Consider the following 26,565-nt stretch of genomic DNA (forward strand, 5'->3'; position numbering starts at 1 on the left):
GAATGTTATTTTTTGTTAAATGCCTTACTCTTACTTCACGGGAGGCAGGCAGTGTGAGGAAAGGCTCGGCTGTGGGTTTGAGGGTCGGATGATGAAGCATCAGTCCATCATGGTCCCTTTTGCCTTGGCCATGCAGCTCAGTCTGAGCTCCTGAACCCTGAGCTGCACATGGAGATAAGGAGGGCTCAGGGCTGGGCACAGGCAGCTCCCGGAGACCTTACATCAGTCCCAACATCAGTCCCCATGGGGTGCGTCTGTGGGTCTTCAGGGCTCTGAATGCCCAGGGAACAGCTGCGGGCTCTATGAAGACCATGTCTAGCTTCATAAGGATTACTGTTCCATGATAAGTGAAAAGGTAGTCTGGGGTCAATTTCTAAGCAGTAATGGAATCTCTAAGGATACAACCGAATAGCTCCTTAACAACGTTTTGATCAAATCAACTAAACCTGTTAAGAGCCTCCCTGGTGGATTGTTTAAAAGAGCAAAATGACTGGCCAATCCAGTTTGCATTGATTTGTGTAGTAGCTTTCACTTAAAAGGAATAAAACGGAGGGGGCATTTTTTTCTTAAAGTACTTAGCACTTGACCACTGGTTTGAAAATTAGAAACTGAGCTTTTCTCCATCTCGGTTTCAAAGGGAGGCCCCTCAGGTAGGACTGGCTCACAGGGCAGGCAGAGCAGGGAGGTGGAGCCTCCATCTATGACCTCTCCAGAGGAGCGTTAGTGTCGTGAAGCAGTTAAGTGGACTGTTAGCCCTTGAGGGAAGAGACGGTGCATTGCTCATCTTCCCATTTCCAGGGGTTAGGACAACGTGTGAGCTGATGAACATCCCACACCCAACAAATGAAGGATGTACCCAGTGAGAACCATTCAACACCTAACTCAAGGGAGACACCCTCAGGCACACAAAGGTGTCCTGAATGAAAGGCTGTCCAGCCTTACTTTCCCGAGTGAGGGAGACATTCACTATGCGTGACTGAAAAATCCTCCTGTTTTCTCATCTCTTTCTCAAAATGGCTACTTTTCCTTATCTTCTATTGCACAAAAAGTACAACAATTGGTCAAATCTTTTATATAATTTTAACTCATACTGCATTTTGGAGCTGTTAGGTGTATTTATTAAAATAAAGGCATCAGATAGAGTTGTGGTTAGCATGTAGCTTGAAAAACCAGAAATAGAATTTGGAGTCAGAGGCCTGAGGAATCTGCATGGGGTTGGAAATACTAATTCCCACTCTGAATATGTTTTCATATGAATGACGCAGATGCTGCAAACCACGACAGATTATCGCTTTCATCATCAAGATACGTTTCTTTTCTTTTTTTTTTTTTTTTTTCTGAGGAGATCAGCCCTGAGCTAACATCCGCCAATCCTCCTCTTTTTTTGCTGAGGAAGACGGCCCTGGGCTAACATCGGTGCCTATCTTCCTCCACTTTATATGGGACGCCACCACAGCATGGCTTACCAAGCAGTGCGTCGGTGCGCGCCCGGGATCCGAACCAGCAAACCCCGGGGCCGCCGCAGCGGAGCGCGCGCACCTAACCGCTTGCGCCACCGGGCCGGCCCCTCAAGATACGTTTCTTAATTCATCAATTTCCTATGCTAAAGTAGATCTAAGCTGAGAGTCTGATTTCTGTCTTCTACGGGTTTTATCGGCCTTAGGCAATGTGTGATCAAAGTAATTTAATGCAATTTTCTTCATGATAATTTTTTCTTTTTAAAATTTTGAAAATTGGGGGGAAAAAGAATGAAAAAACTCACTAACCGACCTTTTTGTTAGAGTTTTTAAAATTCATAAACATCCATTTAAAAGGTACATGTACAAATTAAAGGGCTCACCTTTTTAAGGGTGATTCTTTCCAAAGAATTACTTTGTTAACGTTTTTGCATAAATGTTTTCAAATTTTCTGGGTTAAAACTTAGAACCCTCAAAGGGCCAACACATGGTTTTACTAGATAGGAGAAACTAAACACAGCGGAAATTGTTTCCTTGATATATTGTGGGTTAATAAGTCTGTAACACAGTTGGAAAACTCATATCTACGTCTATGAAAACAAAAGAGTAACTCAGCCAAAAATTCAGCCAGCTTAGTAAAAACAAAAAGCAAAAAAACAACAACAAAAACATGGAGTAGGCAGGGAGCTTCACGTAACGGGAGTGACAGAGATGTCTGATTGGGGTGACCAGTTGTCTCACTGCCAGGTAGGAGCCAGGGACAGGACTTGAGCAAAGGGAGCTGACCTGAGCTGGATGCGCATTTTCCAGTTCATTACCTTAAATTTCACTGCATTTCCAACAGTTTGGGTGTAAAGAAGATTTCTGTCCAAACTTGTTCCTCCTAAGCTTGTGAGGATGAAACCGCTCCTGAAGGGAAGTTTGCCAAAAGAGGCGGCCTGCTGCTTTATCCGCCCCTAAGTCCTCCCTCGTCCGGTTCTGAGTGTCCAAAATACGTCCTCAGGATTCCCCATCCCAGTTGTTGCTCCAACTTGGGAAACGCGGCGAAGATTTTTGTCTGTTTTGCTCCTGCTGCATTCCCAGTTCTAGAATGCTTGCTGATGGGGGAAAAATATTCCTCTCATGGTCCAGAGAGAAATCCATTTGGTCCCCCGCCCCACCGCCACCATGAACTGATCTGAAACGTTGGTCAGGGAGAAAAATGTTGATTCTGTTTCTGTTTTTTCTCAGTGTTGTTATACCTAAGTGTCCTAAATACAAACAACGGGCAGATACAAGGGAAAGGGGGAGAAAAAAGTGCAAAGGGCAGACCACAAATGGATTTGTTTTTTCCATTAGCCTTACGAGTCTCCAAATGCTATTTTTCTTTCCAAGGAGAGAAGAGAGTTCTACAACTGACACAGGCATTTTTATATCTGTCAGCATAAAAACTATGCTAACTTAGAACACTCAGCATATAGTTATGAATTTGAAATGGATGGTGGAGACATATTGCAGGTAACAGCTTATCTTTTAGAACACCATTTATATTTTGCTTGAATATTTTGAGGCCATATACATTCATCTCACAATTGTTATGGATTTTTTTCAGCATCAAAAATCATACATCCGTGCACATATGGGAATACAATTGGACCTGTGAACCTAAACTATCAGTTGACCTTTGAAATTAATGATACGAGAAAAGGCACTGAGGCTGGATGCTGTTATGAGAGGTTCGGGGATTCGATCGGAGACATAAAAGACACTTTCCACTCCAAACAAATGGACAGAAGGTATATTTTATTATATAGAGGATAGTAAAGGCGATAGTCTGCAAACAGATCTGAATAGGTCAAATATTAAGAGGGAAAAAACATCAGCCCGACTGGAAAGGGAAAACACCCACATCGGCTGAGGAGAAATGACACAAATCAACCGGAAAGAGAAACACCAGGTTGACCGAAAAGAGAACACATCAAATCAATTACTTCATATCAAATCAATTACTTCACATCAAATCAATTACTCACAACATCCACGCCCCACTGCCGGGAGAGCCCTGTCAATCGACTCGGCTGGGCAAGGATCACACGTCCTGGGCAAGGTGTCCCTTCCACAGGTGGAACTCTCACTAGGGCTCAGTTTCCAGCAGTTTTTGTACCATCAGTAATTTTCAGAGTAAGCAATTACAGAGTTTGCAGAGCAAGCATTTAGTGTTTCCATGCACAAATGGTTATCAGTGGCGTACGTGCACTGAGCCCCCTGGCTAACATCCCGGCCCAGTAGTTGTGTACGTGCATTGTTCTCTTTGATTATCGTCTCAGCCCAGCACAGATGGCCAGTCCATTCCGGGCTACGACGCTCCAAGAGCCTTGAAATGTTACAACTTGCAACTCTCTCCGTGGGAGAAAGGCCAGTTCCCGGGAAAAGGCCAGTTCCCACCACGCAGAAAGCAGCGTTTATATTTCTTTTTGTGCTGGTGGCTGTAGGTCAATGGAGCGGCCAAACATGGCTGTACTCATGTCAAGACAGATGCCGGGCAGGGAGTCTCTCCTACCACTGTACAAACATGGCCCCAAACTCTCTCCTGCCTGAGTTGTCTACAGCAGTCAAAGGTAAAATATCCTGCACATAGTAGGTATTCATCAGTGCTTCTTGAATGAAAATAAATGTCCTCTAGGACAAACTTTGAGTAACCTGGATTTCAGAAAGTCACACAGCCTGCCTCCCGGTAAGTCCTGCCCAGACTCTCAACACCTGGAGAGAAAAAAGTAATAATTTAGTAGAGAAAGTGTAAGATATCCGTATAAAGTCAGTTAGATTTTTGTTCTTCCTTACTGCTATGGACTGAATGTGTGTGTCCTCCTAAAATTCATATATTGAAGCATATCCTCTGATGTGATGTGTCAGGAGGTGGAGCATTTGGGGGATGATGGGGTTAGGAGGGTGGAGCTCTCAGGAGTGAGATTAGAGCCCTTATAACAGAGACACCAGAGAGCTCCCTCGCCCTCTCCACCACGTGAGGACAGGGGGAGAAGATGCCGTCTATGATGCAGGAGGAGGGTCCTCACCAGACACGAATCTGTCAGTGCCTTGATCTTGGACTTCCTGCCTCCAGAACTGTCTGTGCTTATAAGCGCCCCTGTCTGTGGTAATTTGTTCTAGCAGCCTGAATGGACTCAGACACTTACTCACACCCAAACTTCCAAATGTGCTCTGTTCTGTCAAGACTGAGGAAATCGACTGATGTGGGTACTGCCTTTGAGTTTTTAAATAAAAACACACAGAAAAGAACATTATAATGTAACCCAGTTTATGGAAATCCTGCTGAAGTGGTACAACTACCATGCACCTTTCGTGAACTGTCCAAGGCTGTAAAATAAACCAGCTTCCTAATTATCACATAAAATCTGTAATTCCTGACACGTGGTGGAGAGCTGTATTTTATACAAAGCCCATCATGTTACAAAACACCTGTCGACTTGGGGCCACGCTCTTCTGAAGACCAGCCCCTAGGAGGGCATGCTGTGTCCTACAGGCGCAGCGACCAGTGGAGTGGACGTCTCGGCTGCTGCCTCTTTTGTCTGCGCGTCGTCTTGCACTCCCGGCCTCCTGAGACCACAGGAGCTTTCTCGGCAGCTGTGCTGTGGGTCTCACAGCCCGTGGGCTGCCCTACAGAGGGGTCTTCAGCCTCTTCGTCACTGTAGTTGTAGGACCTACCACAGTGCCTGGCACTTACTTAACGCTGCACAAATATCTGTTGAATAGATGAAACCAGTATTGCGCTTTCACCTCAAACCTCCACTTTTTTCTCACAAAAGCTACTGTTGAGTTTGCCTCGGGTCTCCTCGAATTTACAGTGTGGATTCTTCTTTTTTAACTTAAGTGTAGTACTGTCTTCTAAAACATACGTTGTGTTAGTTTTGTGGCAGGGTCGTAAACTGCTAAGAGCTGCACACAGCCTTACTGTGCATTTCAACCGATGACTTCTCTCTTCTTGACTTGGCTACATCCCCACGTGTGGCTCGTGTACCTCCATCCCCGGCGGTAAACCTGCAGTGTTGTCCAGCACACGCTTGTCCAGCGTGGTCACAGGTGGTGCCGGAACCGCCTCTGGGAGTGAAGACTTTCTGTCTGGAGCACTCGCCATGTGTCTTGGGGACTCTCCCCGAGCTGAGGAACGCTCCTCCCAGGCGAACCCACGGCAACCACCCTGCTCTTTGTCTGATGGCGTTCGTGGATCCTGCTCACGGACGAGCACGGCCCTGGAGAACGTGGGCGCTGGTCACTGAGGGCTGCCCCCAGAGGTCTCACGCGTGCTCGGAAGGAGGCTGCGAGGGGGCGAGGCCAGAGGTATCACTGCTCCGTTCCACACACGAGACAAAAACGAAGGCAAATTCTTCACAGGGGTTTCAACCTCGCTCGAGTCAGAGCTGGGACGAGCTCTCCCTCCTCGACCAGTGTCCCACAGTGTCTGCTCTGCATTGACATCCCGGATGCACAAGCAACATTTAAAGGGCGTGCTGGGAACCAGGATGGATGCAATAGGAACTACTCACTGTCGGTTCTCCTGTCTCAAACTCTGAAAAAAGCAAAACACCACTACTACTAATCATAATAATAATAATAAAGACTGGCATAATCTGCCAGTCTTACGCCGGTTTTTAAAGAGCCTACTCTACTTTTTATGTGTCCGGGTAGACAATCAAACGGCCTTGCCGTCGCAGAGTACAGACAAGGAATTGACGGATGTATAGTCACTAGAGATGGTCAGTAAATCCGAGGATTTAAGAATCACTTCCCATAAATTGTCCACAGGGACGGAAGAATAAACACAGCACTTTTACCGAGTGTTTAGGATTTTATAGAGACTTCTGTGACAGGCTGAGCTTCCTAAAGGAAGAAGATAGCCATAAAGACACAATGTAGGTTGAGAATACAGATATTAGGTCTTGGGCAGTATCAGTAACTCGATGACTATAAAAGGCATGAGCTGCTAGAATCATATGTACACACAGAGACCTCAACACGGAGATTCTGAGAGTCTCGTTTGTGTCCTGAGGGTAATTTTTTCTTAACTCCTAAAATTAAATGCAGTTATATTTTTTCCTTTGATAACGTAAATGTACTCTGATGTCACTAAAAGTCAGACTGTAAGAGGAGAAAAATGAAGTTTACGTGAATCATTTAAAATCATTCCTGATGTTCAAACAACCTGCCGTAGGTCTCATTCTCCTTAGAACTGGAGGGCGCTCTGCTGTCCCGGCTCCGCCCACTGCCACGGCCCCCTCTCTCCTCTTCTAGTCAAGTTCTGCTCTCTGGCCGATGTTTGCACCCCTCTGGCCTAAGACCACAATTCTGGGCTGTGTTGAGTCTCACCTGATCTTTACTAAAGAGGTGTTTTTGCTTTTCCTCTTTTGTCCGAGTTTAACAATTTAAAGCCCACTGTGCTCTGTAAGCAGTCTGTGTCCGAGGCACAAACGCCAATAACAGACAGACTTGGCGTGCCATCCTCCACAACAAAGGTGAGGAAATATTGCAATTACATTTCCTCGCCTTTCAGGATCACCGACATTTCCCAGGCCTCCTCCTCCAAGACTTAATAAAACTTCAAGATGAATATCCATCCACCAGTGTCATGAAGGAGTATGAGTACTCAAAACAATATTCTGCCAAATGCCCTTGTATAGAATCTAAATTAAATCAGGATCAATAATACGGATTAAGATACCTTCCAAAATAATATATTTTTCACTTTCTTTTCACTTTCACTAATACTTTGTCAGCGAGCAAGTTTTCTGTCATTATTGTTCAAATGGGATATAAAATGCATAAAAATGAGACAAAGGGAAAACGGGCCCATGTTTATGACATAAGGGTTACTATCTTCCAGGCAGGGGACAAAGACGAAGCCATCCTGGAAGAGTGGTCCCACGGGCCCCGGGCAGGCGCGTGAGTTCTGAGTCGGTTCACTCTGGCAGCGTGGGGCCCGTGCTGGGCGAGGTGCTGTTAGGACTCTCTGCTGGGGGGCTCAGCTGGTGTGGGGGTCCCCCCCCGGGGCCTTGGCTCATTGTCTGCTCCACAAACTGCCAGCCTCAGACCGTGCGAGGCCCTTGTCAGCCTGCTTCCTCACCTGGACCGGGAAAACCCCAGGAAGGTGCCTGCGCCGGGCAGGGTGTGGTGACAGGATGCTATGTGTGCGTACCCCGGCACAGCCTCCAGCACCCGTGAGTCTTCAGGACGTGCCTGGGGATCTGCAGGTGATTCCAACTGCTGTCTAATTAGAACACACACAGGAGATCTGCGGACTAACTGCACATCCCAAACGAAAATACAATAACTTCTGACGCGGGAAGCACCCATCCCCGTCAGAGAGCCCGGCGGGAGAAGCAGCCAATGCTCTTAACAAGTTTTGTTTCCAAAATGGGGCACTAATTGTTCTTTTACCCCTCCCACCTCTGGGTCTACACTGGAGGGGCAAGGCTGGCGCCCTGAGAAATGTGGCTTCATGTGCACCGTCCGCAGCACGTTGGGAGCACTGCGTGGCGACCGTGGCAGGTAGGGTACTAACATGATGGGAGAGACCGGGGCACTGGGCTGCCTGACTCATTTCCATGAGAAAAGACTTTGCTGTTTTTATAATAGAAGTGTGCATCTTTTCAAAAAATTGTATATTTATACAAATATGAAAATAAATTTTATTATCAAATTTTCCTGGGAAAATATTATTCTTTTCATTATTATCCAGTACGAGTACATTTTTAAAACTCTGCATTTTTTCATGAAAACAACAGAAAGAATCTTCACAATTTCTTCACTTTTTAGTGCAGAACACCTATTTTTGAGTGAGTTTAGGCTCTTTGGCATAAGGGAAGAAAATGAGGATGCACTAAATGTGTAGACCAAAATATCCATACAGGAGACAAACTGGAGAGAGGGAGATTTCTAGCTTTATCTTTTTCAGTTGGTGAATATTTTATAAAATTCTAACTCCTTTTGCTATTAATATTAATAGGAAGCTTGAGTTAAAACAAAAATGTACAGGAAAATCTTATTTGATGCTCTGTGTACCCCATTCTTTTAGAATATTATTTAAAATTCACTTTAAACACTCTGTTTGTGTTAGAGTCTTCCATGGAAGCCATTAAAATGTAGAAGGCAATTTTATATATAATAATACATATATATATAGAGAGATTTTCTAAAAAGGATATATTTTCAAACACATAAAAGGCATTGATTATAAATATTTGACAAGTCACATAAATCAAAATAGTTCCTTCTTCCTAAATATCAGAGCGACAAGGGGCGGGTGGGCTGCAGGGAACTAGGAGTAGTTCCTGAGATCTTCACCACCTCGTGGGGCATCGGGCTGCTAGCATGGCACCTTGCTTCCCAATAGGGGCTGCAGGAAGCATCTACCTCTCTTCTTAGAATTGTTTTCTTGTACTTTATAGTCTGATGGTTTTATGTTCTTCCTGTATTTGCAACCTTGAGAAGTGAGTACCTGTTCTTGACATTTTCTGACTACAGTCTCTATCCCTAAAAGAAAATTCAAGAGTCCATTAAATTGCTTTTAATAACAAAAATAGAAAGTGGATCTTCTTAGAAGTGATAAACAAGGAAACTAAAATAGAGCATATTTCATGAATTAGGCAAATAATTAAAATTAGCATTTAAATGACATATTATTTAATCATATAACAATTAATTTATAAACATTTACTATTAGAATTCTCTTTTCCCGTATACTTCTACTGCTCATTCCTCCAATAATCCCTTTACTCAGCCTCCTCCTTGAGAAAAAGGGAAAGTTAACAAACCAGATCCAAAGGAAACCCTTTCCTTCCAGAGGAAAATAAAAGTGGTGAGCTCTCAGTATTTTCCACGATATATTTTATGAAAATAAAATCTGGGTTTTACTGCTGTGGGAAGCGGAGTGTGTGGTGACAGTAATGCCACTTGCACGTGATTTGGAGAAATGCCGGTGGTGTGATTATTTCACATGGAAATTGAGTGTGTTAACTGTAGCTCTGCCAGACCGGAGCGCACTGACTCGTCAAACCGAAGGAGTACGACCAGGCTCTGGAAACTATGACCTATTTTATTGGTATCACAACTATAGGCTCATTATAAAACCAAACAAAGTTGCAATTTGTGCAGGAAATATTCATTTCTTAAGAAAATAATTTAATTTTCAGCACTCAGCAGAAGCAGTTTTAGTTGCTATACATGTATTTTCTTGCGATACTCTGACTGTCTATAAAGACGGGGTCCACGGAGGCCACCTTCGCTGCTATGAAGGAGTGCACGCAGTGCAAAACGGCTGTCAGGTCCTGAAATTCGAGTTCCTGTAAGAAAAATAAAATAAAATGTGTGCACTATGAATATTAGTAAAATGCATTACAAAAACATTTAACCAATTCTTTACTTTGTAAACTCCAAGCAAGTTAAACCGAGATTGGATTTCTTATTTTCTTGTAACTCACATAGGTTAATATGCATTTCCTCTATCCGGTGTCTTACTCTGACCCGTGAAGGGTCTTAAGTCTCCTGATCAACAGTGTCATGATTTCAGTCTTCACTAAAGCATGGCCTGCTCAGCGCCCACGGTGATGCTGTGACATGGATCTCAGTACAGCAGACCTCACAGTATTCGCAGTTCAGTGGAACTAATCAGTGTGCTTCAGCCCTGTGTGTGTGTGCATGTGTGCACGTGCATGTGTGTGCCTGTGTACATGTGTGGTTGTGCATGTGTGTGCCTACATGTGCCTGCATGTTTATGTGCATGCATGTGTGTGGGGGTGGGTATGCATGCATGCATGCTTGCAAGTGCATTGTGTGTGTGCATGTATGTGCATGCATGTGTACCTCATAACAAAGACCCTCCTTGGCAGGAACAGCCAACAGCTGTGTGGTGCTGATGAGCAGGGTGCACGGGGTGCGAGGACATGGGAGTGAGTTTGGTGCCTCCTCAGCCTGTTGCCATGCCAACAGGAGAAATAAGAAGTGATGCTCAAGGAGGCAAGTGGTTTCCCCCATCAGGAAAGAAGAGAATAAAAAATAATCAAAATAAACTCCTGGACCCCTCCTTCCCCATTTTAAAGACCCCAAACACTATTTAGAAGCAAAAATGAGCCACAAACGGATATCATTCCTGTTCCTGCAACGCCCCCTGACAAGTCCCCAGGCCAATAAGCAAGTCAGGAACGGACCCAGAGCTGAATGAGAAGCGAAACAAACTGCTTCGAAGTTAAGCTGTTATTGGGAAAAACAATCTTAACATCTTAAGGTTTTCGAGGGTGAAACAGGAATCCTCATCATTCTGCCACCCCATTTTAACTGTGGGGGAAGAGCTTTAAATGCCTTATTCTGATTTTTTCCCCTTCTATTTGGTGTAATAAAATTCCAAAATAATTAAGAACAGCAAAATTCCTTTTGAGGTGACTGCTAATTGATTGACATCCTAATAACTAAATTTTGTCGAAATTCTAGCATATTATAAACCATTGAGATGGCATCAGAAAGAAAGCTGTATCATTTTCAAGGAAAACAACAACAACAAACTCGGCTTGTCTATTCTATAGGCATGCTCCTTCAAGCACGTCTAAAGGCAGGACCTCTGATATTTTAATTCTGGGTCAAGAGGAAGGGACAGGGACAGGAGGACAGACCCCGAGCACGAGAGGGGGCAGCACACACTGGGCAGGCGTCCCTCCCACCACCCATCTCGGCTTCTCTGAGCTGCTTCTCTTTGTAACCCAAGATCCGACACCTCAAAAATGACTTCACAGTTCCTTTAAATGTGAAGTCCACTTCGGTCCCTTTCTTGGTCTGCCGTGCAGGCCTTCCTTCTAGAAGCTGCTCCTTTCCTGGGATGGTTATAGGATGCAGGTGGGCGGCCAGAGTCCTGTGGGAGGTCGACATGGACAATGGGAGAGGAAGGCCAGGATTTCTACTTTGGTGTGGCCGGGTGGGAAGCACATACCTGAAGCTTGCTGTGTTACCTCTGCTGCCAGTGGAGAGAGAGAGCCTGCAGGAGAGTGAATTCAGCATAGGGGGACCCCCTCTCAGAGATGGACAGAGAAATGGGTGACACTGGGTAGCTGAGCTTGGAGGAGCCCGGACTGCCCAGTTACAGGAACCAAAGGAGTCCCCTTTTCTTCATTCTACCTTGAATTAAATCCCTCCTTTGCATGTGAACGATCTTAACTTTGATAGCTACACGATTGATTCCTGTTGATTGATTATTGTTTTTTTGACTTTTTCTGAGTGATACTGAAATGCTCAACCTCCTGCAAAAGCTTCATAATATTTAAGTAGTTTCATGAAGAATCACCACCTCACTTCTTACTCAGCACCCCTTGCCCCGGTCATTTGCAGAATCCAGAAGCTGCCCAGTGCCTGTGCCAAACTTGAATTCCAGCTGGAGCCACTAGCTATACCCACACCCTGAGATTGTACTCAGAATCTTTCATTCATTGTGATTCATCCCTGGAAAAGGGGAGAATCAAGTAATTTTCTAGAAGAAACACAATGTTCTTACAAACTTAACACACACTTAATTCAGTTTATGTATGTGTTTCCACGTACACAGTAATTACTGAGCTTTTGAAAAAAAGAGCCATAATGTGCACATCATTTATGCTTCAGGGTCTTAGTTTAATATATGCAAATTGGAAATTGCTTTTCAAGTTCCAAAAACACTTATCCAATGGTAGCACAACACTGAAACAAGGAGCCAACCACCACCAGCATTAATGCACAGATCCAAAAGCTACATCAGTGACTTTTGGTCTCGTATGTTGAAGCCACACGGCAAGATCTCTGACAGCGCCAGCAGAACACAGTGAAATCACACCACGAATCTCCACGTCAGATCTCGGTCAACAGTGCTGAAATCCAGGAATCAATTAAAGCTCCAATTCTATCTTTTCCAGGACAGTGAATAAGCAGGCACCCTGTGAACATTTCACAGAACAGCTTTGATTCAGCCAGAGATCAAGGCATGGTATCTCTGGTCTGGCTGATTTCCTAACCAAATACTACCAGCAAGGCTGACCTGAATTACAGCTCTGCAACCAGAGCTGAGCAGAAACAGATTCTGACAAGATTCTGTTGGAAGTGAAAGCTCATGTTGAATTCTAAGGCTGCGTATCCATCACTCCCTCCTGTGCTCCTCAAGCACCTGTGCACGTCTGTCACAGGCTGTCACACCTGGACCCCGCAGAAGGACAGACAGTAAATGTATGTTTGTGAGACACTAAATGTGTGGTAACTTGTATAGCAGCAATAGAAAATAACACAGGTGACTTTAGATAATTTAATGCACATTTTTCTGTGGGGACGAGTGTGATAGTACATTTTCTGTGCTCACAAATGTGAAGGAGTGAAGATAAATGACCAATTTTGGTTGAAAGAATTGAGGTTTTCTTTTTTTATAGTAGTGCTAAACAGAAAAAAGATATGGAAAAACTAAAATTCAATACCCATTCATGATTAAAAAAAAACCACTCAATCAACTAGAACTAGAAGGGAGATAATCTTAATATACTAAAGGCTATTTATGAAAAGCCCACAGATAACGTCATACTCAAGGATGAGAGACTGAAAGTTCCTCCTCTAAGATCAGGAACAAGACAAGGATGCCCACTCTCGCCATTTCTATTCAACACAGTACGGGAAACTCTAGCCAGAGCAATTAGGCAAGAAAAAGAAACAAAAGGCATCCAAATCAGAAAGGAAGAAGTAAAATTGTCTTTATTTCCAGATGACATGATATTATATGTAGAAAATCAAATATTCCAAAAAAAAACTGTTAGAACCAATAAATGAATTTAGTGAAATTGCACGATAAAAAATCAACAGCTGAAAATCAGTTGCATTTCTATACACTAACAATGAACAATCCAAAAAGGAAATTTAAAAAACTATCCCATTTGCAATAGCATCAAAAAGAATAAAATACTTAGGAATAAATTTAACCGAAGATGTGGAAGATCTGTACACTGAGAACTAAAACACATTGCTGAAAGAAATTAAAGAAGACACAAATAAATGGAAAAACATTTCAAGTTCATGAATTAGAAGACTAAATATTGTTAAAATGTCCATACTACCCAAAGCAATCAACAGATTCAATGCAATCATTATCAAAATCCCAATGGCATTTTTTGTAGAAATAATAAAATCCATCCTAAAATTCATATGGAACCACAAAGGACCCTGTATAGCCAAAACAATTTTGAGACAGAGGAACAAAGCTAGAGGCCTCATACTTCCTGACTCCAAAACATTACAAAGCTATAGTAATCAGAACAATGTGGTACTGGCATAAAAACAGAGATATAGATCAATGGAACAGAATGGAGAGCCCAGAAATAAACTCACTCATATGTGGTCAACTTATCTTTGACAAGGGCACCAAAAATACACAATGGGGGAAGCAGTTAGTTTCTTCAATAAATGGTGCTGGGAAAACCGGACAGCCTCATGCAAAAGAATGAAATTGGACCCTTGTCTTACACCACTCACAAAAATCAACTCAAAATGGATTAAAGACTTAAAGGTAAAACCTAAAACTATAAAACTCCTAGAAGAAAACATAGGGGGCAAGCTTCATGACGATGGTCTTGGCAATGATTTCAATGATTTCATGGATATGACACCAAATACACAGGAAACAAAAGTAAAAATACACAATTGGGACCACATCAAACTAAAAACCTTCTGTGCAGCAAAGGAAACCATCAACAGCATGAAGAGGTAATCTATAGAAGAGGAGGAAATATCTGCAACTATATACCAAATTAAGGGTTAATATCCAAAATATATCAAGAACTCCTGTAGCCAAACAGCAAAAAACCCCAAATAACCTGATTTAAAATGGGCAAAGGGCTTGAATAAACATTTCTCCAAAGAGGACATACGAATGGTCAACAGGTATACGAAAAGATGCTCAACATCACTAATTATCACGGAAATGAGTCATCGACTCACATCTGAGGTGTGGGACATCACCACAATGAGATATCATCTCATACCTGTTAGGATTGCCTTATCCAAAAAGAAACATAACAACATAAAACAAAACCGTAGAAAGTTACAAGTATTGTTGAGGATGTGGAGAAAAGGGAACCCTTTCACAGTGTTGGTAAGAATTGAAATGGTGCACTATAAAAAATAAAAAACTGCTATAGAAAACAGAATAGATGTTCCTCAAAAAATTAAAAATAGAACTGCTATATGATCCAACAATCTCACTTTTGGATAAACATCCAAAATAATTGAAAGCAGAGACTCAAAGAGATATTTACACTCCCATGTTCATTGCAACATTATTCACAATAGCCAAGAGGTGGAAATAACCTAAGTGTCCATTTACTGAGGAATGGATAAAGAAAATGTGGTATATATACACATTGGAATATTATTCAGCCTTAAAAAAGATGGAAATTCTGACATGTGCTACAACACGGATGAACCTTGAGAACCCTATGCCAGTGAAATAAGCCAGTCACAAAAGGACAAATACTGTGTGATTCCTTTTATAGGAGGCCCCTAGAGGAGTCAAAATCAGAAGCAGAAAGCAGAGTGTGGTTGCCAGGGCCGGGGTGGAGAGAAGTGGGGAGCCGAGGACAGAGCTTCAGTTATGCAGGACGCAAAAGTTCTAGAGATTGGCTGCACAACAGTGTGAATGTACCTGACACTACTGAACTGTACACTCAAAAATTTAAGAGAGTAGATCTCATGTTACACGTTTTTTACCACAACAAAAAAAGACAGGATTCTGAGTCCTGGAAAGATTAAATGAGTTCCCAGGCACGTAAGATCGTTGAAACGCCAATAACTTGAGAAAGAAGGAAGAAAAACTAACTGGCGTGAGTGTTCTGTGTGGGCACTGGCGGGGCTGCTGCACGCGTGTCTTAACCTCAAACGACACTGCAGGAGGCATGCCTTTCCCCAGTCCACAGGTGAGAAACTGAGGCTTCCATACACCGTGGATGAAGGGAGAATCTACCAGGGTCTCTCTCATCCTGACACCCATGAGATTTCCACCTGGCCATGTTTGCCAACCATCAAAAATATGGTTTTAAACTGCTTCAAAGTTCCAAAGTGTTTTCTTTTCACGCATCACCCAGGCCATCACATTTCCAACAGGCAACACCCTTTGGGTGGAAACTGTACCCATTTCATAGCCAAGAGCTGAGGGTCGGGGAACCCAGGCAGCATGGACCTGGAGGCTGCACACCGCCTTTCAGTTCCCCCACTGAACTCCTATCGTCCTCTGCAATGTACTTGTCCAAATGACCTAGATTGCTATCAAGTCTTCTAGCATTTCATGGTGGCTGAAATCATGATTTTAAGTATGACCCACAACTTGGCACAATTATCAAATTGTGAGTGTTTTAATATCTTGAACTTTTCCCTAATCAGGTAAAAGTTTTAGGAAGCCATAAGGATCTATACTGGGCTCATCAAAATATGAATAATGAGGTCACCCAACCTTGAGAAAACATTTCTCTTCTCACAATGCTTATGCCCAGGTCTGCTCCATCTATCAAAAGAGTGACACCTTCAATCAACATATCAATGTTAATACCACCTGCATGTCCTCAATACATCACCTCCACCAGAAATCACATTTCTTTATCGCACTTTCCATATTTCCATCTCAGTGCACAAACTGCCAGACATTTGTCAAAAAATGTCTGTGAGATGACTGACACCCTTCTAAGGAACAGTAGCCATCCCAGGTTTTTAGTTTTCCCTACTTCTCATTTAATGACCCTATGCAAGAGGGGAACATTTAGTCTATAACAATTTAAGAGAGCAGTTTCCACTCAGCCGCAGCAATTCAAATATAGACTGCTTTTCAAAGTGAGCCTTAGCCGCCGTCCCTTCCCAATGAATCCACAGAGAGGCTTCCGGAACTTGGTGATCAGAGCTACACTTGAAGGAGATGATTATTAAATAGATCAATGATTCTAGAATAAATGAATGTGCTTTGTAACTTCCCTTAGAAAAAGCCCCTCAAAAAATGTAGGATGTGATATGATAATCATGAGGAATAACCAAGCCCAGAACTCAATTTACCACAAATTGTTCTGCAAGGACTCCGGTTGGGACCTCAACACTTCCTGATTTTTGTGATATGATGGTCAATACTCCAGGAATGGAGGCTGACACACTGGGATTCAGATCTTGGTCTTTCACTTCATGACTCTGCAGCCCAGGCAGTGGTGTGATGGAGGGAGCTCTGATCCGTAGCATCTGTTGATTGCCGTGGTGTAAATACTTCCACCAAGGATGGTTTCAAGCTACCAAAGGCTTAATAACCGGCAGGCAAAATTCCTGAAAATACTCTTTGTGGTTCTCCCAGGAGGGTATGCCTAGATGCAGCACAGGACTGAGCCGGAGTAGCCGGAGTCTGGGGTGGCTCCCTCTCCCACACGCAGCGTGGCCGTGGTGAGTAACTGCAGGCGGAGAAAAGTGTGGAGTTTCTGGTTCAACATCAGTGCCAACCAGCATTGGTCCTCTTCCCCAAGCTATCTGCATCAAATTTGTAATGCATCCTCGTCTCCAAGGCGGAAGGTAAAGCAGGATGCCCAGAGTAAAGCACCAGCCCCATTGGCCAGATGAGGAAACGGAGGTTTCAGGGTTTGCAAATAAGTTTTGCAAGGTGACAAGGCTGATTAGTTACAGAACTGGCACCTGAAACTCAAACCTGACCCTGGGACCAGTGGGTCCTCGCTGTCTCCTTTACTGAAGATTGCAGAACTTTGACAGCACAAGGTCACCGAGTTACCGAATGTCCCAGAGGAAACTCTTACTGCACGAAGTTTTACACAGAGCAGTCCCGAAGTGTCAGCATTTCCCGGAAGCTTCTTGGAAATGCAGAATCTCACGTTCCACCCGACCTACCGAGTGGAAGTCTGCCTTCGTGCCTGGTGGTCTGTGTGCACGTTAAAGATTGAGAGGCACCACTGAGGGGACCCTGGAGAAATGGACGTCATCCTTCCCGAGGAGCTCAGGGAGCAGAGGGCCTGCACCTAACACACAATCAGAAACGTACAGGTGCCAGGAGAACTTAGTGGAACACGGTTTTGATTGTAACTTGGGATTTGCATCAACTTTTGGACAAGTAATTGGATTTTTATAGGTGGGTAAGCGGTGGGGCTAGAGGGCTGGCACCAGGTCACAGAAACAAGAGTGAGCAACGAGCTCAGAGAGATGAGGAGTTGTTGGGGAGGGGTCTTGCTGGGGGCTAACGCTGCCCTGGACCTCACCCGGCAGGTACAGGGAGCCATGGACCGAGGGTGAGCAGGGGAGAGCATAATCACATCCTCGTGACAAAGAACGACCTGCCTTTAGATGGAAGGAAAATATAAGACGGAGCAGAAGCTCCATTTGCAGGGGAGGGAGAGGAAAGCCTGAACCTGCCTGGCAGAGCTAAGGAAAAGGTGATGGGCAGGAGGGGCCTTGAGAGGCCTATGTCAGTTCTTGGTGAGTCACTGGTCAGACCATGGAACAGTCAAGATGTGAAACACCCAAGGGGAGCGGGTTGTGGCTAGAAAGATGAAGAGTTTCACCGAGGCCGTGCTTTCCTGGGGATGGCGGACCACAGAGTGGGAGGCGATGCCGTCTGTGGAGAGCTGGGCTGGACGGAGACAGATTCAGCACGGCCTGCTGATACAGGTGGCTTGCCTGCCTATCCCCTTTGGAATTCCCCTGGGTCAACTGTTCCCTTTCTTCTGTCCAGTTCAGATTCATGTGGCTGGATTCAGACCTGCCTTCCTTCACGAAGTGTTCATCTGTAACCTTTAAAGTTTGCTCTATAATCCTCCTCTTTCGACATCATCTGCTCTGGGCCATAAAATCTCCTTGGTTGTTTCTCTGGCTCACATTTTAAACCACCTTTTCTCCTTTAGCAAATAATGGAATTATAACTTCATAAATCTTATTTATACTAAAGCGCAGCATTATTACCTTGCCAGGATGTTCAAAAAACCTGACTTCTCCAAACAGCTCTGAATCCATCACTTTGCCTGCTTCCGATTCCCCAGAGACATACGTGGTAAAGATGAACGCCTGCTCTTTAAAGAGCTGTTTTCACGAAATATAGTCCTTGCAATCTGTGGCAGCTCCAGACTAACTCAGAAATGTACTAAGGGGAGGCGGCAAGGACACGAAGAACCCCAGGGGCTTGTTTTTTTCTGCTCATGTAAATATTTTATTTGCAAATTTCCAAGTTCCGACAAAGACAAATAACTCCTACACTTATTGCCTAAACCAAGTCAGTTTCTTAAAGAGATAACAAAGAATTTCACTATGCTGAAATTCACGCTAAAAAGTAAAAATGGAAATAAATATATTAGGATACTAAGGAAGACATTCAGATTACTGTGGGCTACCAATAATCAGGAAAATCCTGTAAGCCAAGAGTCAATGCACGTCAGTCGAGTGCCCAGCCACGTAAATGTCGCCTGCCTTAGTAAGGTGCTCCCTGCAGCCCATGAGGAACCCCGTGGGCATCTGAACTTCCATTTTCTGATTTAGGAAAATACATTACTTAGAATCACTTCTCCCTTTCTCTTGTCAATGTTAGTCATGTTTCTTTGAAATGAAGTTTTCAGTCTTCACTCAATCCATGAGAGCCGGAACGACAACTTCAGAAGCACGCACGCGGAGACAGCATCCTGCCTGCCCTGGCCGGTGAAATCCAGTCTGTCACAATGCTGTGTGTTTTGTTATTTATAGACTGCCAGACCTCGGCAGGAAGGAGCATGGAGATGAGTAGAACGGCTGATAAAAAGTAGAGCAGTCTGTCTGGATAGCTTTGTTTAGGATGCAGGGGTGACCGTCTTCCCTGAACGTTTGCACACATGGCTGGGCCTACCCCGCTGCAAGGTGACCCGTATTGGCCTCCTTCCACCCACTGACACTGTCACTCATTATTCCAGAGGCTTCTGAAATTAACTCTTTGCCAAAGCTCCACAGTAACTAATGTGTCCACATGCAGATTCCCATTGTCTCCTTCCAGGCAGAACCACTGTCTCTTCCTGTAACATCTGCGCTGTGTTCTGTTCCGCGTGGAATCACCAGGTATTACAAAACTTTAATGTACACAAAGGGTCAAAGAGAACGCACCTCCAGCACTCCGCACGTCGCCTGGAGCATTAGCGGGTAATCCAGAAATGCAGACTTCTCGAAGCCTTATGATCATTTAAAAGGGCCACGCCTTTTTTCTTTATAAAATTTAAAAAATTTTATTAACAAAATTTTTAAACAGATGCATGACTTATTATCCAAAAAATGCTCCTAACTCATTATTTTAGAAATAATCATTCCACATGCTGTGTCTGACATGTTTTAGGCTTCACAGACAGTGGACAATTAAAGATGGGAACGCCGGGCCCAGAGTTGTGTAAGCTCCTGTCACCCACCCTCACACAGAGTCCAGTGTCCAGCTGGACTCTCCGCCTTTCTTGGTCAGACTTCACTCATTCCCAGCACCAGACCAGGTTCTCAGCAGGATGGTGACTGATTTCAAGTTGGCGGCTCCCCTGCATCCCTGCAACCACGGTGGCCTCCGAGGCCTCTCCAGGGCATGCCAGCGCCCGCCAGCGCCCAGGTTTACAGCCCCTCAGCCTGGTTGTTTCTCAGCCGTACCACCCTTGTTTTCAGGGCAGCTTGCTCCAAGTGTGGATGATGGTGGGCGGTCCCTGCCCCTGTCACCAGGCCTACTCAGGAGCTTCGGGGAACCCACGCTCACTCCCTCCCAACCAAGAAAACGCCTCCTGCTTCTGAGGCTTCCCAGTCCTAAATCAGGGTCACTAGCTGCCAGATGGTTTTGTTATTTTCCTTAAATCAGAAAGTGTAGGCCGTGTTATTCACAAACTTCACCCATCAGAGAATGTGGGGGAGCCCTTCTTCTTTTCTTTTCTTTTTTTTTTTGAGGGAAATTGGCCCTGAGTTAACATCTGTTGCCAATCCTCCCCTTTTTGCTTGAGGAAGATTTGCCCTGAGCTAACATCTGTGTCTTTCTTCTTCTATTTTGTATGTGGGACACCACCAGAGCATGGATGATAAGTGGTGTAGGTCTGCGCCTGGCATCTGAACTCACGAACCTGGGCCATGGAAGTGGAGCGCATGAACTTAACCACTAAGCCACTGGGCGAGCCCCATAGAGCCCTTTTTCTTTCCAACACATCTGACTGAGTTCTTCACACAATGATGAACGTGGAAGAAGGCACAGTGTGCAGAAGAGGTTAGTCTCTGAAGTGGGACAGCCTGGGTTCTAATTCTGATTCCATATTTACTCATTCTGAGACCGTAAGCAAGTTACCCGCACTGATGTGCAGTCACACGATCAACAAACTGAGGGTGATTACAGCATTTATGTCCCGGGGTTGTTGTGATGATGAAGCGGTCCTGCACCTGAAGACGGCACAGCAACGGCAAGTGACGGCACGGAAGGCACATCAGCGTTATTTCTAAAGAATTAAGGTCCACCCAGAAAGCACCGAGTGAGACAGCTTGAAGCACAAACACTGGGTAAGTTGGTTTCTGTTCACAACTTGACATTTATCCACTCAAGTCACCGCTTAGATAAAACCCGTCAGGAGAACACAGCTCACAGGCACTGTCCGGTGGCTGAGGTCACAGGGAACCCCAGGAGGCCACTGAACTTAATAAAAGTCCACACGGACGGATGGATGGATGTCGGTGGAAGCCAGACAGACCCTGAAGGCTCAGAGGGGGTACAGGGAGGCCCAGGCATGGTGACATGACAAATGACATTGCACTGTCTGTGTATTTCAGGAAGAATCGATGGATGTGAATCTTGTTTTCAAAACCAGATTTATCCCAGTTGAATTATATTCCTGATACCTGAGCAGAAGCTGGTGACCTCAGGCTTTACCAAGACCCCTCACCTTTTCACACTTGACCTTTGCCCTCTAGGCCCGTCCCCAACCAGGGTGGGTTCCTGTTGCCCGCCTCTGCTCATTCATAGTTCTCTCTCATTCCCCCATTTCCTGGACTCACCAAGTGTCTGCTACGTGCGGGCCCAGGCTTGTGCTCGGGGACAGCAGCTGAAGAAACCCCGTCCCCACTGTCACCTCGTAAGGCGCTGACCCAGAGCAGGGGCCTGAAGGGGATGGGAGGCGAGGGCCACCCACCCCTCTATCTCATTTCCCTTTTCAGGCCAGGGGCACCGCTTCCCGGGGTGTTCTCCTGGGAACAGCCCTCCATCCCACCTCCTCCCCTAAGGCTCCTCTGCGATAACTGAGGCGGGGCTGGGCTGGCAGGAGAGCCGGCTCCAGCTCAGGCTGGGATGGTGGCGAGCACCGGCTGGAGTACACGACCCATTCTTTGTGGGTGGGAGTGTGTGACTGCTGGGAAGAGGGAGAGGCTTCCAGAAGCGATGGAGGCAATGTGCCCAGTGCAGGCACAGCTCACAGTGCTGGGTGTCTGCTTTCAGTGTCCGAATCCTCTACGAAGTTGTCCCAGTCGATCTGCTCCATCCCAGGCATTTACATCCCAGGTGTCACGTCTGCTCCTGCGCAGGCATTTACATCCCAGATGTCACGTCTGCTCCACCCCGGGCATTTACATTCCAGGTGTCACGTCTGCTCCATCCCAAGCATTTACATCCCAGGTGTCACGTGTGCTCTATCCCGGGCATTTACATTCCAGGTGTCACGACCCCGGAGGAGATCCTCCCAGACTCTGCCCTCTAACATAAGTAGCTCTGTGAACGAGTTTTTGTTTGTTTGGGGGCGGTGGGGTTCCAGAAGGTCCCATGAGAGAATGAAGACGAGGCGGATGGTTCTCCTAGTGGGTTCTGGGGAGAAATGTCTTAAGAACATGAGTTCTGTGCTCCCCAGTGTTCCTGGTCATTTCAGAACAACTGTAGCTGTTCCTTCACACGTCATGATCTCTATCAGAGGAAGATCTGCGCGGACACAGGTATCTAGGTCTTGCAAGCTCTTTTATTAGTATTATGTTCTTAGTGTAATTTCCCCCAAATACACAATACTCTCTTGAGAATTTTCTTTTCTTTTTTGGTTCAACTACAAAAGGATCCATTTATAAGATTAAAATCTTAGCTGTCAAATTACCAAGTGTTACATAAAATTGAGAAAGGGAAAATCTTTTCAACAGCATCCTATTTTCCTGTCCGCGTGAAGTACTATGTCATCGACTCCTCACACTGAGCCAACATGTCCGGTCCCACGGGCGACGCCCAGGGGCCTCACAAGGCCTGGCTGCCCCACTTCCTGTCGGCCTCTCTGTCCTGGATCTCTGGCCAACTCTCGGGCCCGGGCCTCTCTTCCCTGAGCCTGGATCATCCGGCTCCCTTCCTCTGAGTCTCCCTGGCTCCTGTCCCTAGAGACCAACGTGCTTCCTAGGGGACCATCCCTGAGCCCCAAGTCCCAGAGCCTCACTGCCGGGTCAGTCCAGGTGGCGCCCGGGCAGGGTTAGTGCTGGCATCGGGGAGAGAGCCTGTACCTCCTCGCTCCTCTCCACTCCTCCTCCAGCCTGGGAATGCTGCAGCCGGCCTCGGAGGGGTCTTCCTTTCATCCACGCATCCTTAGCTTGTCCGGAAGCTGCCATTGCAGAGCTGGGTCAGGCACGGAGCAAATGTTCCTCCTGCTGATGCACTGATGGGCGCTGGAGCCGATGACGGGGCAGCTCTCCCAGGGTCAGCAGGAGCCTGCCCTCCCCAGGCCAGGGAACTCCTCAGGCCAGGGGGCTCGTGGCCCTGGGGGTTCTCAGAGGGAGGGCCCAGCAGGGCAGGGGTGGGAGGAGGTAGTCGTGCGTGCGCCTGGAGAAGGAGGGACCCCAGTGACAGAGCCCACTCTTCTTACTCTCCTCCTGCTGCCCGTATTCTGTCCCCAGACAGAGACAGCTGCGACTGTCCCGAGAGCTGAGAGCTGCTGCACGTGAGAGATACTCCAGAGATGAACGTCACTCACAACAAGCTGGGAGCAAGACCCTGACCTCCTCTTGGCAAGTGTTTTCTCCTTCCCTGAGGAGCCCTTAAAAAAGACGCAGTATTAAATGCTTTGATTTGCATTGATTGGATCCTCAAGAAGGTTTCAGTCTTGAAGAGAATCTCTTTTCTAGAGTCTGAATTACTTAATCCAAGGCCTGTTGGTTGGTCAGAAGAACAGAACACGTGAGAAGCCTGAATGAACTTAATCACCACCTGAGCCCACCGCAGGGCTTGTGTGTCCACCTAACCCGGCCTCTTACTCCCCAGAGGAGGAATCAGGAGACTCCTCAGCCCCTGGAGGACACTGGTGCTCAGGGAAGCACAGAACTCTGGGACAGAGCTGAAGGACCAGGGCCCAGTGGACAGAATGCAGGACGCGGACTCAAGACGCCTCGTGGGATTCTCTCCTTGGTTTAACTCCTTTGAGCCGTTGCAAACAGGGGGACTTTAGAGAGATATTGTTATAAAATCTGGTATAATATAAACATTAAAAATGGCGGCTATTATTTAGGCAAATCATTTAGCCTCTTTGCACCAGGTACCTCACCTGTAAAATGGGGACATTTTGTTAGGGAAACATTGGGAAGAAAATTGGTTCAGTGCAAAAATTCCCATGTTAGTTCAATATATTATTAATAATAATAGATGAAAAAATTGTTTGCCCATTTAGGAAAGAATGTGAAATAATAGCAAAACGAGAGTGTTCTTATAACTAATGCAGGTAATACTGAAATATAGTCATGTTCAACGTTACATAGATGTCATTTTATGGCAAACTTTTTATGTTTCTCATGAACTGCTTTCTCATGAACTGGATCACTTCCTGTGAGCATGTGCAATTACATGAGACACATTTCCTGTTGGACTCTTCTCGGCTGGAAGCACAGAGGTGATCACATCTCCTTGAAGAGGTGCCATGTACAACAGCATGTCATTTAATATTTATTAAACAGCATGTCATTTAATATTTATTAAATCCGAGCAGGAGAACAGCTGTACAGAACAGAGAGAACTAGGACCCGCTAGTTGGAGAATTTCTCCACCTTGATTAGGATGAAAAGTTTGCTCTTCACGTCCTGGAAAGGATTAATAATGGCATTTAGTAAACAGGCTTCTTGGGGAACACTCTCGTTTACTCAAATGCCAGGCCAGTCACCTGTCTGCATAAACTACCCCGACATCCCCATTTCCAGGGTAAAAAAAGCATCCACGGGCCTTTGAATCACGTCTCCGAGTTAACTGGGGTCAGCGGTGTAATTCCCTACATCAGTAAATTCGGATAGATGCGAGGTTTTGGTTTTAACTGTTACCTCCAGTTTCTTGGGAGTGGGAGAGAAGAGGACCAGGAACACCAGCAAATTGTCAGAGGCGACTGAGGGAGACGCGTGCCCTCTGCCCTGCGTGGGCTCGCCTGCCAGAGAGCCTGGGAGCAGCCCAGGGAAATCGTAACACCATCCAGATCTGACATAGCGGGTCAGAGGATGGCGCGTGGCTTTAAGCAGTTTCCAATCTGTAAATTAGGGAGAAATACAGCGAATTCTCTGACTTATTCTCATGGTGTGTCTGCCCTTTGTCCCACCTCGCTGTCCTGTCCCCACCTGTGTAGGGGTCTGTCCTGGGTCTGCCCCACCAGTCCAGTCCCAGCTGAGCTCCTGTAGAGTTCTTTTTGCACTCCCTTAGCCTGCACACAGTAGGCCCCAATGGAAGGAATAGATGAGCAGAGAAGTCCATGTACAGGGCACTGGTGTCTGCTCTCTGTAACTCCTGCCCTCTCCCTTTTGTCTAGGAGCCGATGTGCAGTCGCCAGAAGAGAATGCTGTCTTTTTAAAGCTGGGAGCCATGGGCCACACCCCGGGAGAGGGAGAGGAGGGTCCCCACTCTTGCGGGCTGCAGCGCACGTGGGGCTGTGTGTTGCAGGGCGTCACCTGGTTTTCTTTATTTCTGTTAACCGTGCACGTGGGGACGACATACACAGCTGCACTGGTCACACGGATGTGTTCACCTTTCTGTAGATCGAGTGCTGGTGGCCCCAATCATCAGGAAAACAGCTCAGACCTCGGAGTCACCAAGTGACCCTGAACAAGCACAAAAGGGCACCGCCCCCAAACTCATGTCACCTGCAGGCAGGCGGGCCCCTTCCCAGCACCTCCCACTGATGAGGGGTGTGCGGGAGGGGCCCCGAGTGGAGCCTCACAGAGAACTCGGCACACATCTGCAGAACAGCGACAGTCTAAGTCCAGCCAGTGTTTCAAACGTGACTTCTTGTAGAGGATAAAAGCCGGGCCTTAGCTCCTCCTCTGTCACTTACAACAGGCTCTCTTGTTCCTCTGAGTGACAGTGTGTATTTCAGGGTCAACCTGGGGATTAAATGAGATCCCACCCCTACGGCGGCAATCACAGTGCCTGGAAAGCGATGCTCACACAGGCACGCACTGCTTAAAGATGAGGTGGGTCCTGAGCGATGCGTCATTAGGCTAGGGTGTCGTGCCAACATCACAGAGTGTACTTCACAGACTTAGATGGTGCACTGGGCTCTTCTAGACACCTAGGCTCTATGGTACTAGTCTCACGGGACCCGCCCTAACTGTGGTCCATCGTTGACCGAAATGTTGTTACATGGCACATGACAGTAGCTATAATCTTGAATCACAAGTGTGTCAGGCACAGTTTGCTTAGGGAAGTGGGGAAGGAAATCCTTCATTTCAGAAAACATCCAAGCAAAGGGCTCAGATGGAAAGCCTTTGCTCTCAGGACCACTCACTGTGGGGTCTATGCTGCCTCTGGAAAACGGGAGACAAAGGAGGTGTTTACAATAACTGAACCACCTTTGTTTGACACTTTGTATCGTGTTCTACAGCATAGTTTTCCAAGTACAAAGCACTCGTTTTGGTTTTGCCAGTGTTTGTTTATGTGAGAAATGCTGGTGGGGAAGCAGAAATCTGTAAATCCTTCTTCTAGTCCCATAAACTCAGAAAAGCTCGGCTAGGTGAAATTCATTTTCCTCAAGTACTGGCTCCTTTGCATTTAGGATGGATACGGAAAGCCTGAGCTTAAGGCAGATTTATTCCTTTCATTTTATTTATTTTTTACACCAAGCTCTTGCAAAGAAAGTGCTTTTGGAAA

At 45.8% G+C, this 26,565-nt stretch overlaps 1 protein-coding gene across 5 annotated transcripts in view; it reads right to left on the reverse strand.

Annotated features, from left to right (window-relative positions):
- Window positions 1–9,525: 9,525 nt before the first annotated feature.
- The window catches only part of SNTG2 (syntrophin gamma 2), a 303,678-nt gene continuing 286,638 nt past the window's right edge, over window positions 9,526–26,565 (reverse strand). For all 5 annotated transcript variants that reach the window (XM_058551873.1, XM_058551875.1, XM_058551872.1 and 2 more), the window contains one exon: window positions 9,526–9,790. In XM_058551873.1, coding sequence (XP_058407856.1) covers window positions 9,659–9,790 — 132 coding nt within the window. In that variant the 3' untranslated portion in view covers window positions 9,526–9,658. The remainder of the gene's footprint in view (window positions 9,791–26,565) is intronic.

Source organism: Diceros bicornis, chromosome 12 (genome assembly GCF_020826845.1).
Source record: "Diceros bicornis minor isolate mBicDic1 chromosome 12, mDicBic1.mat.cur, whole genome shotgun sequence".
NCBI lineage: Eukaryota > Metazoa > Chordata > Mammalia > Perissodactyla > Rhinocerotidae > Diceros > Diceros bicornis.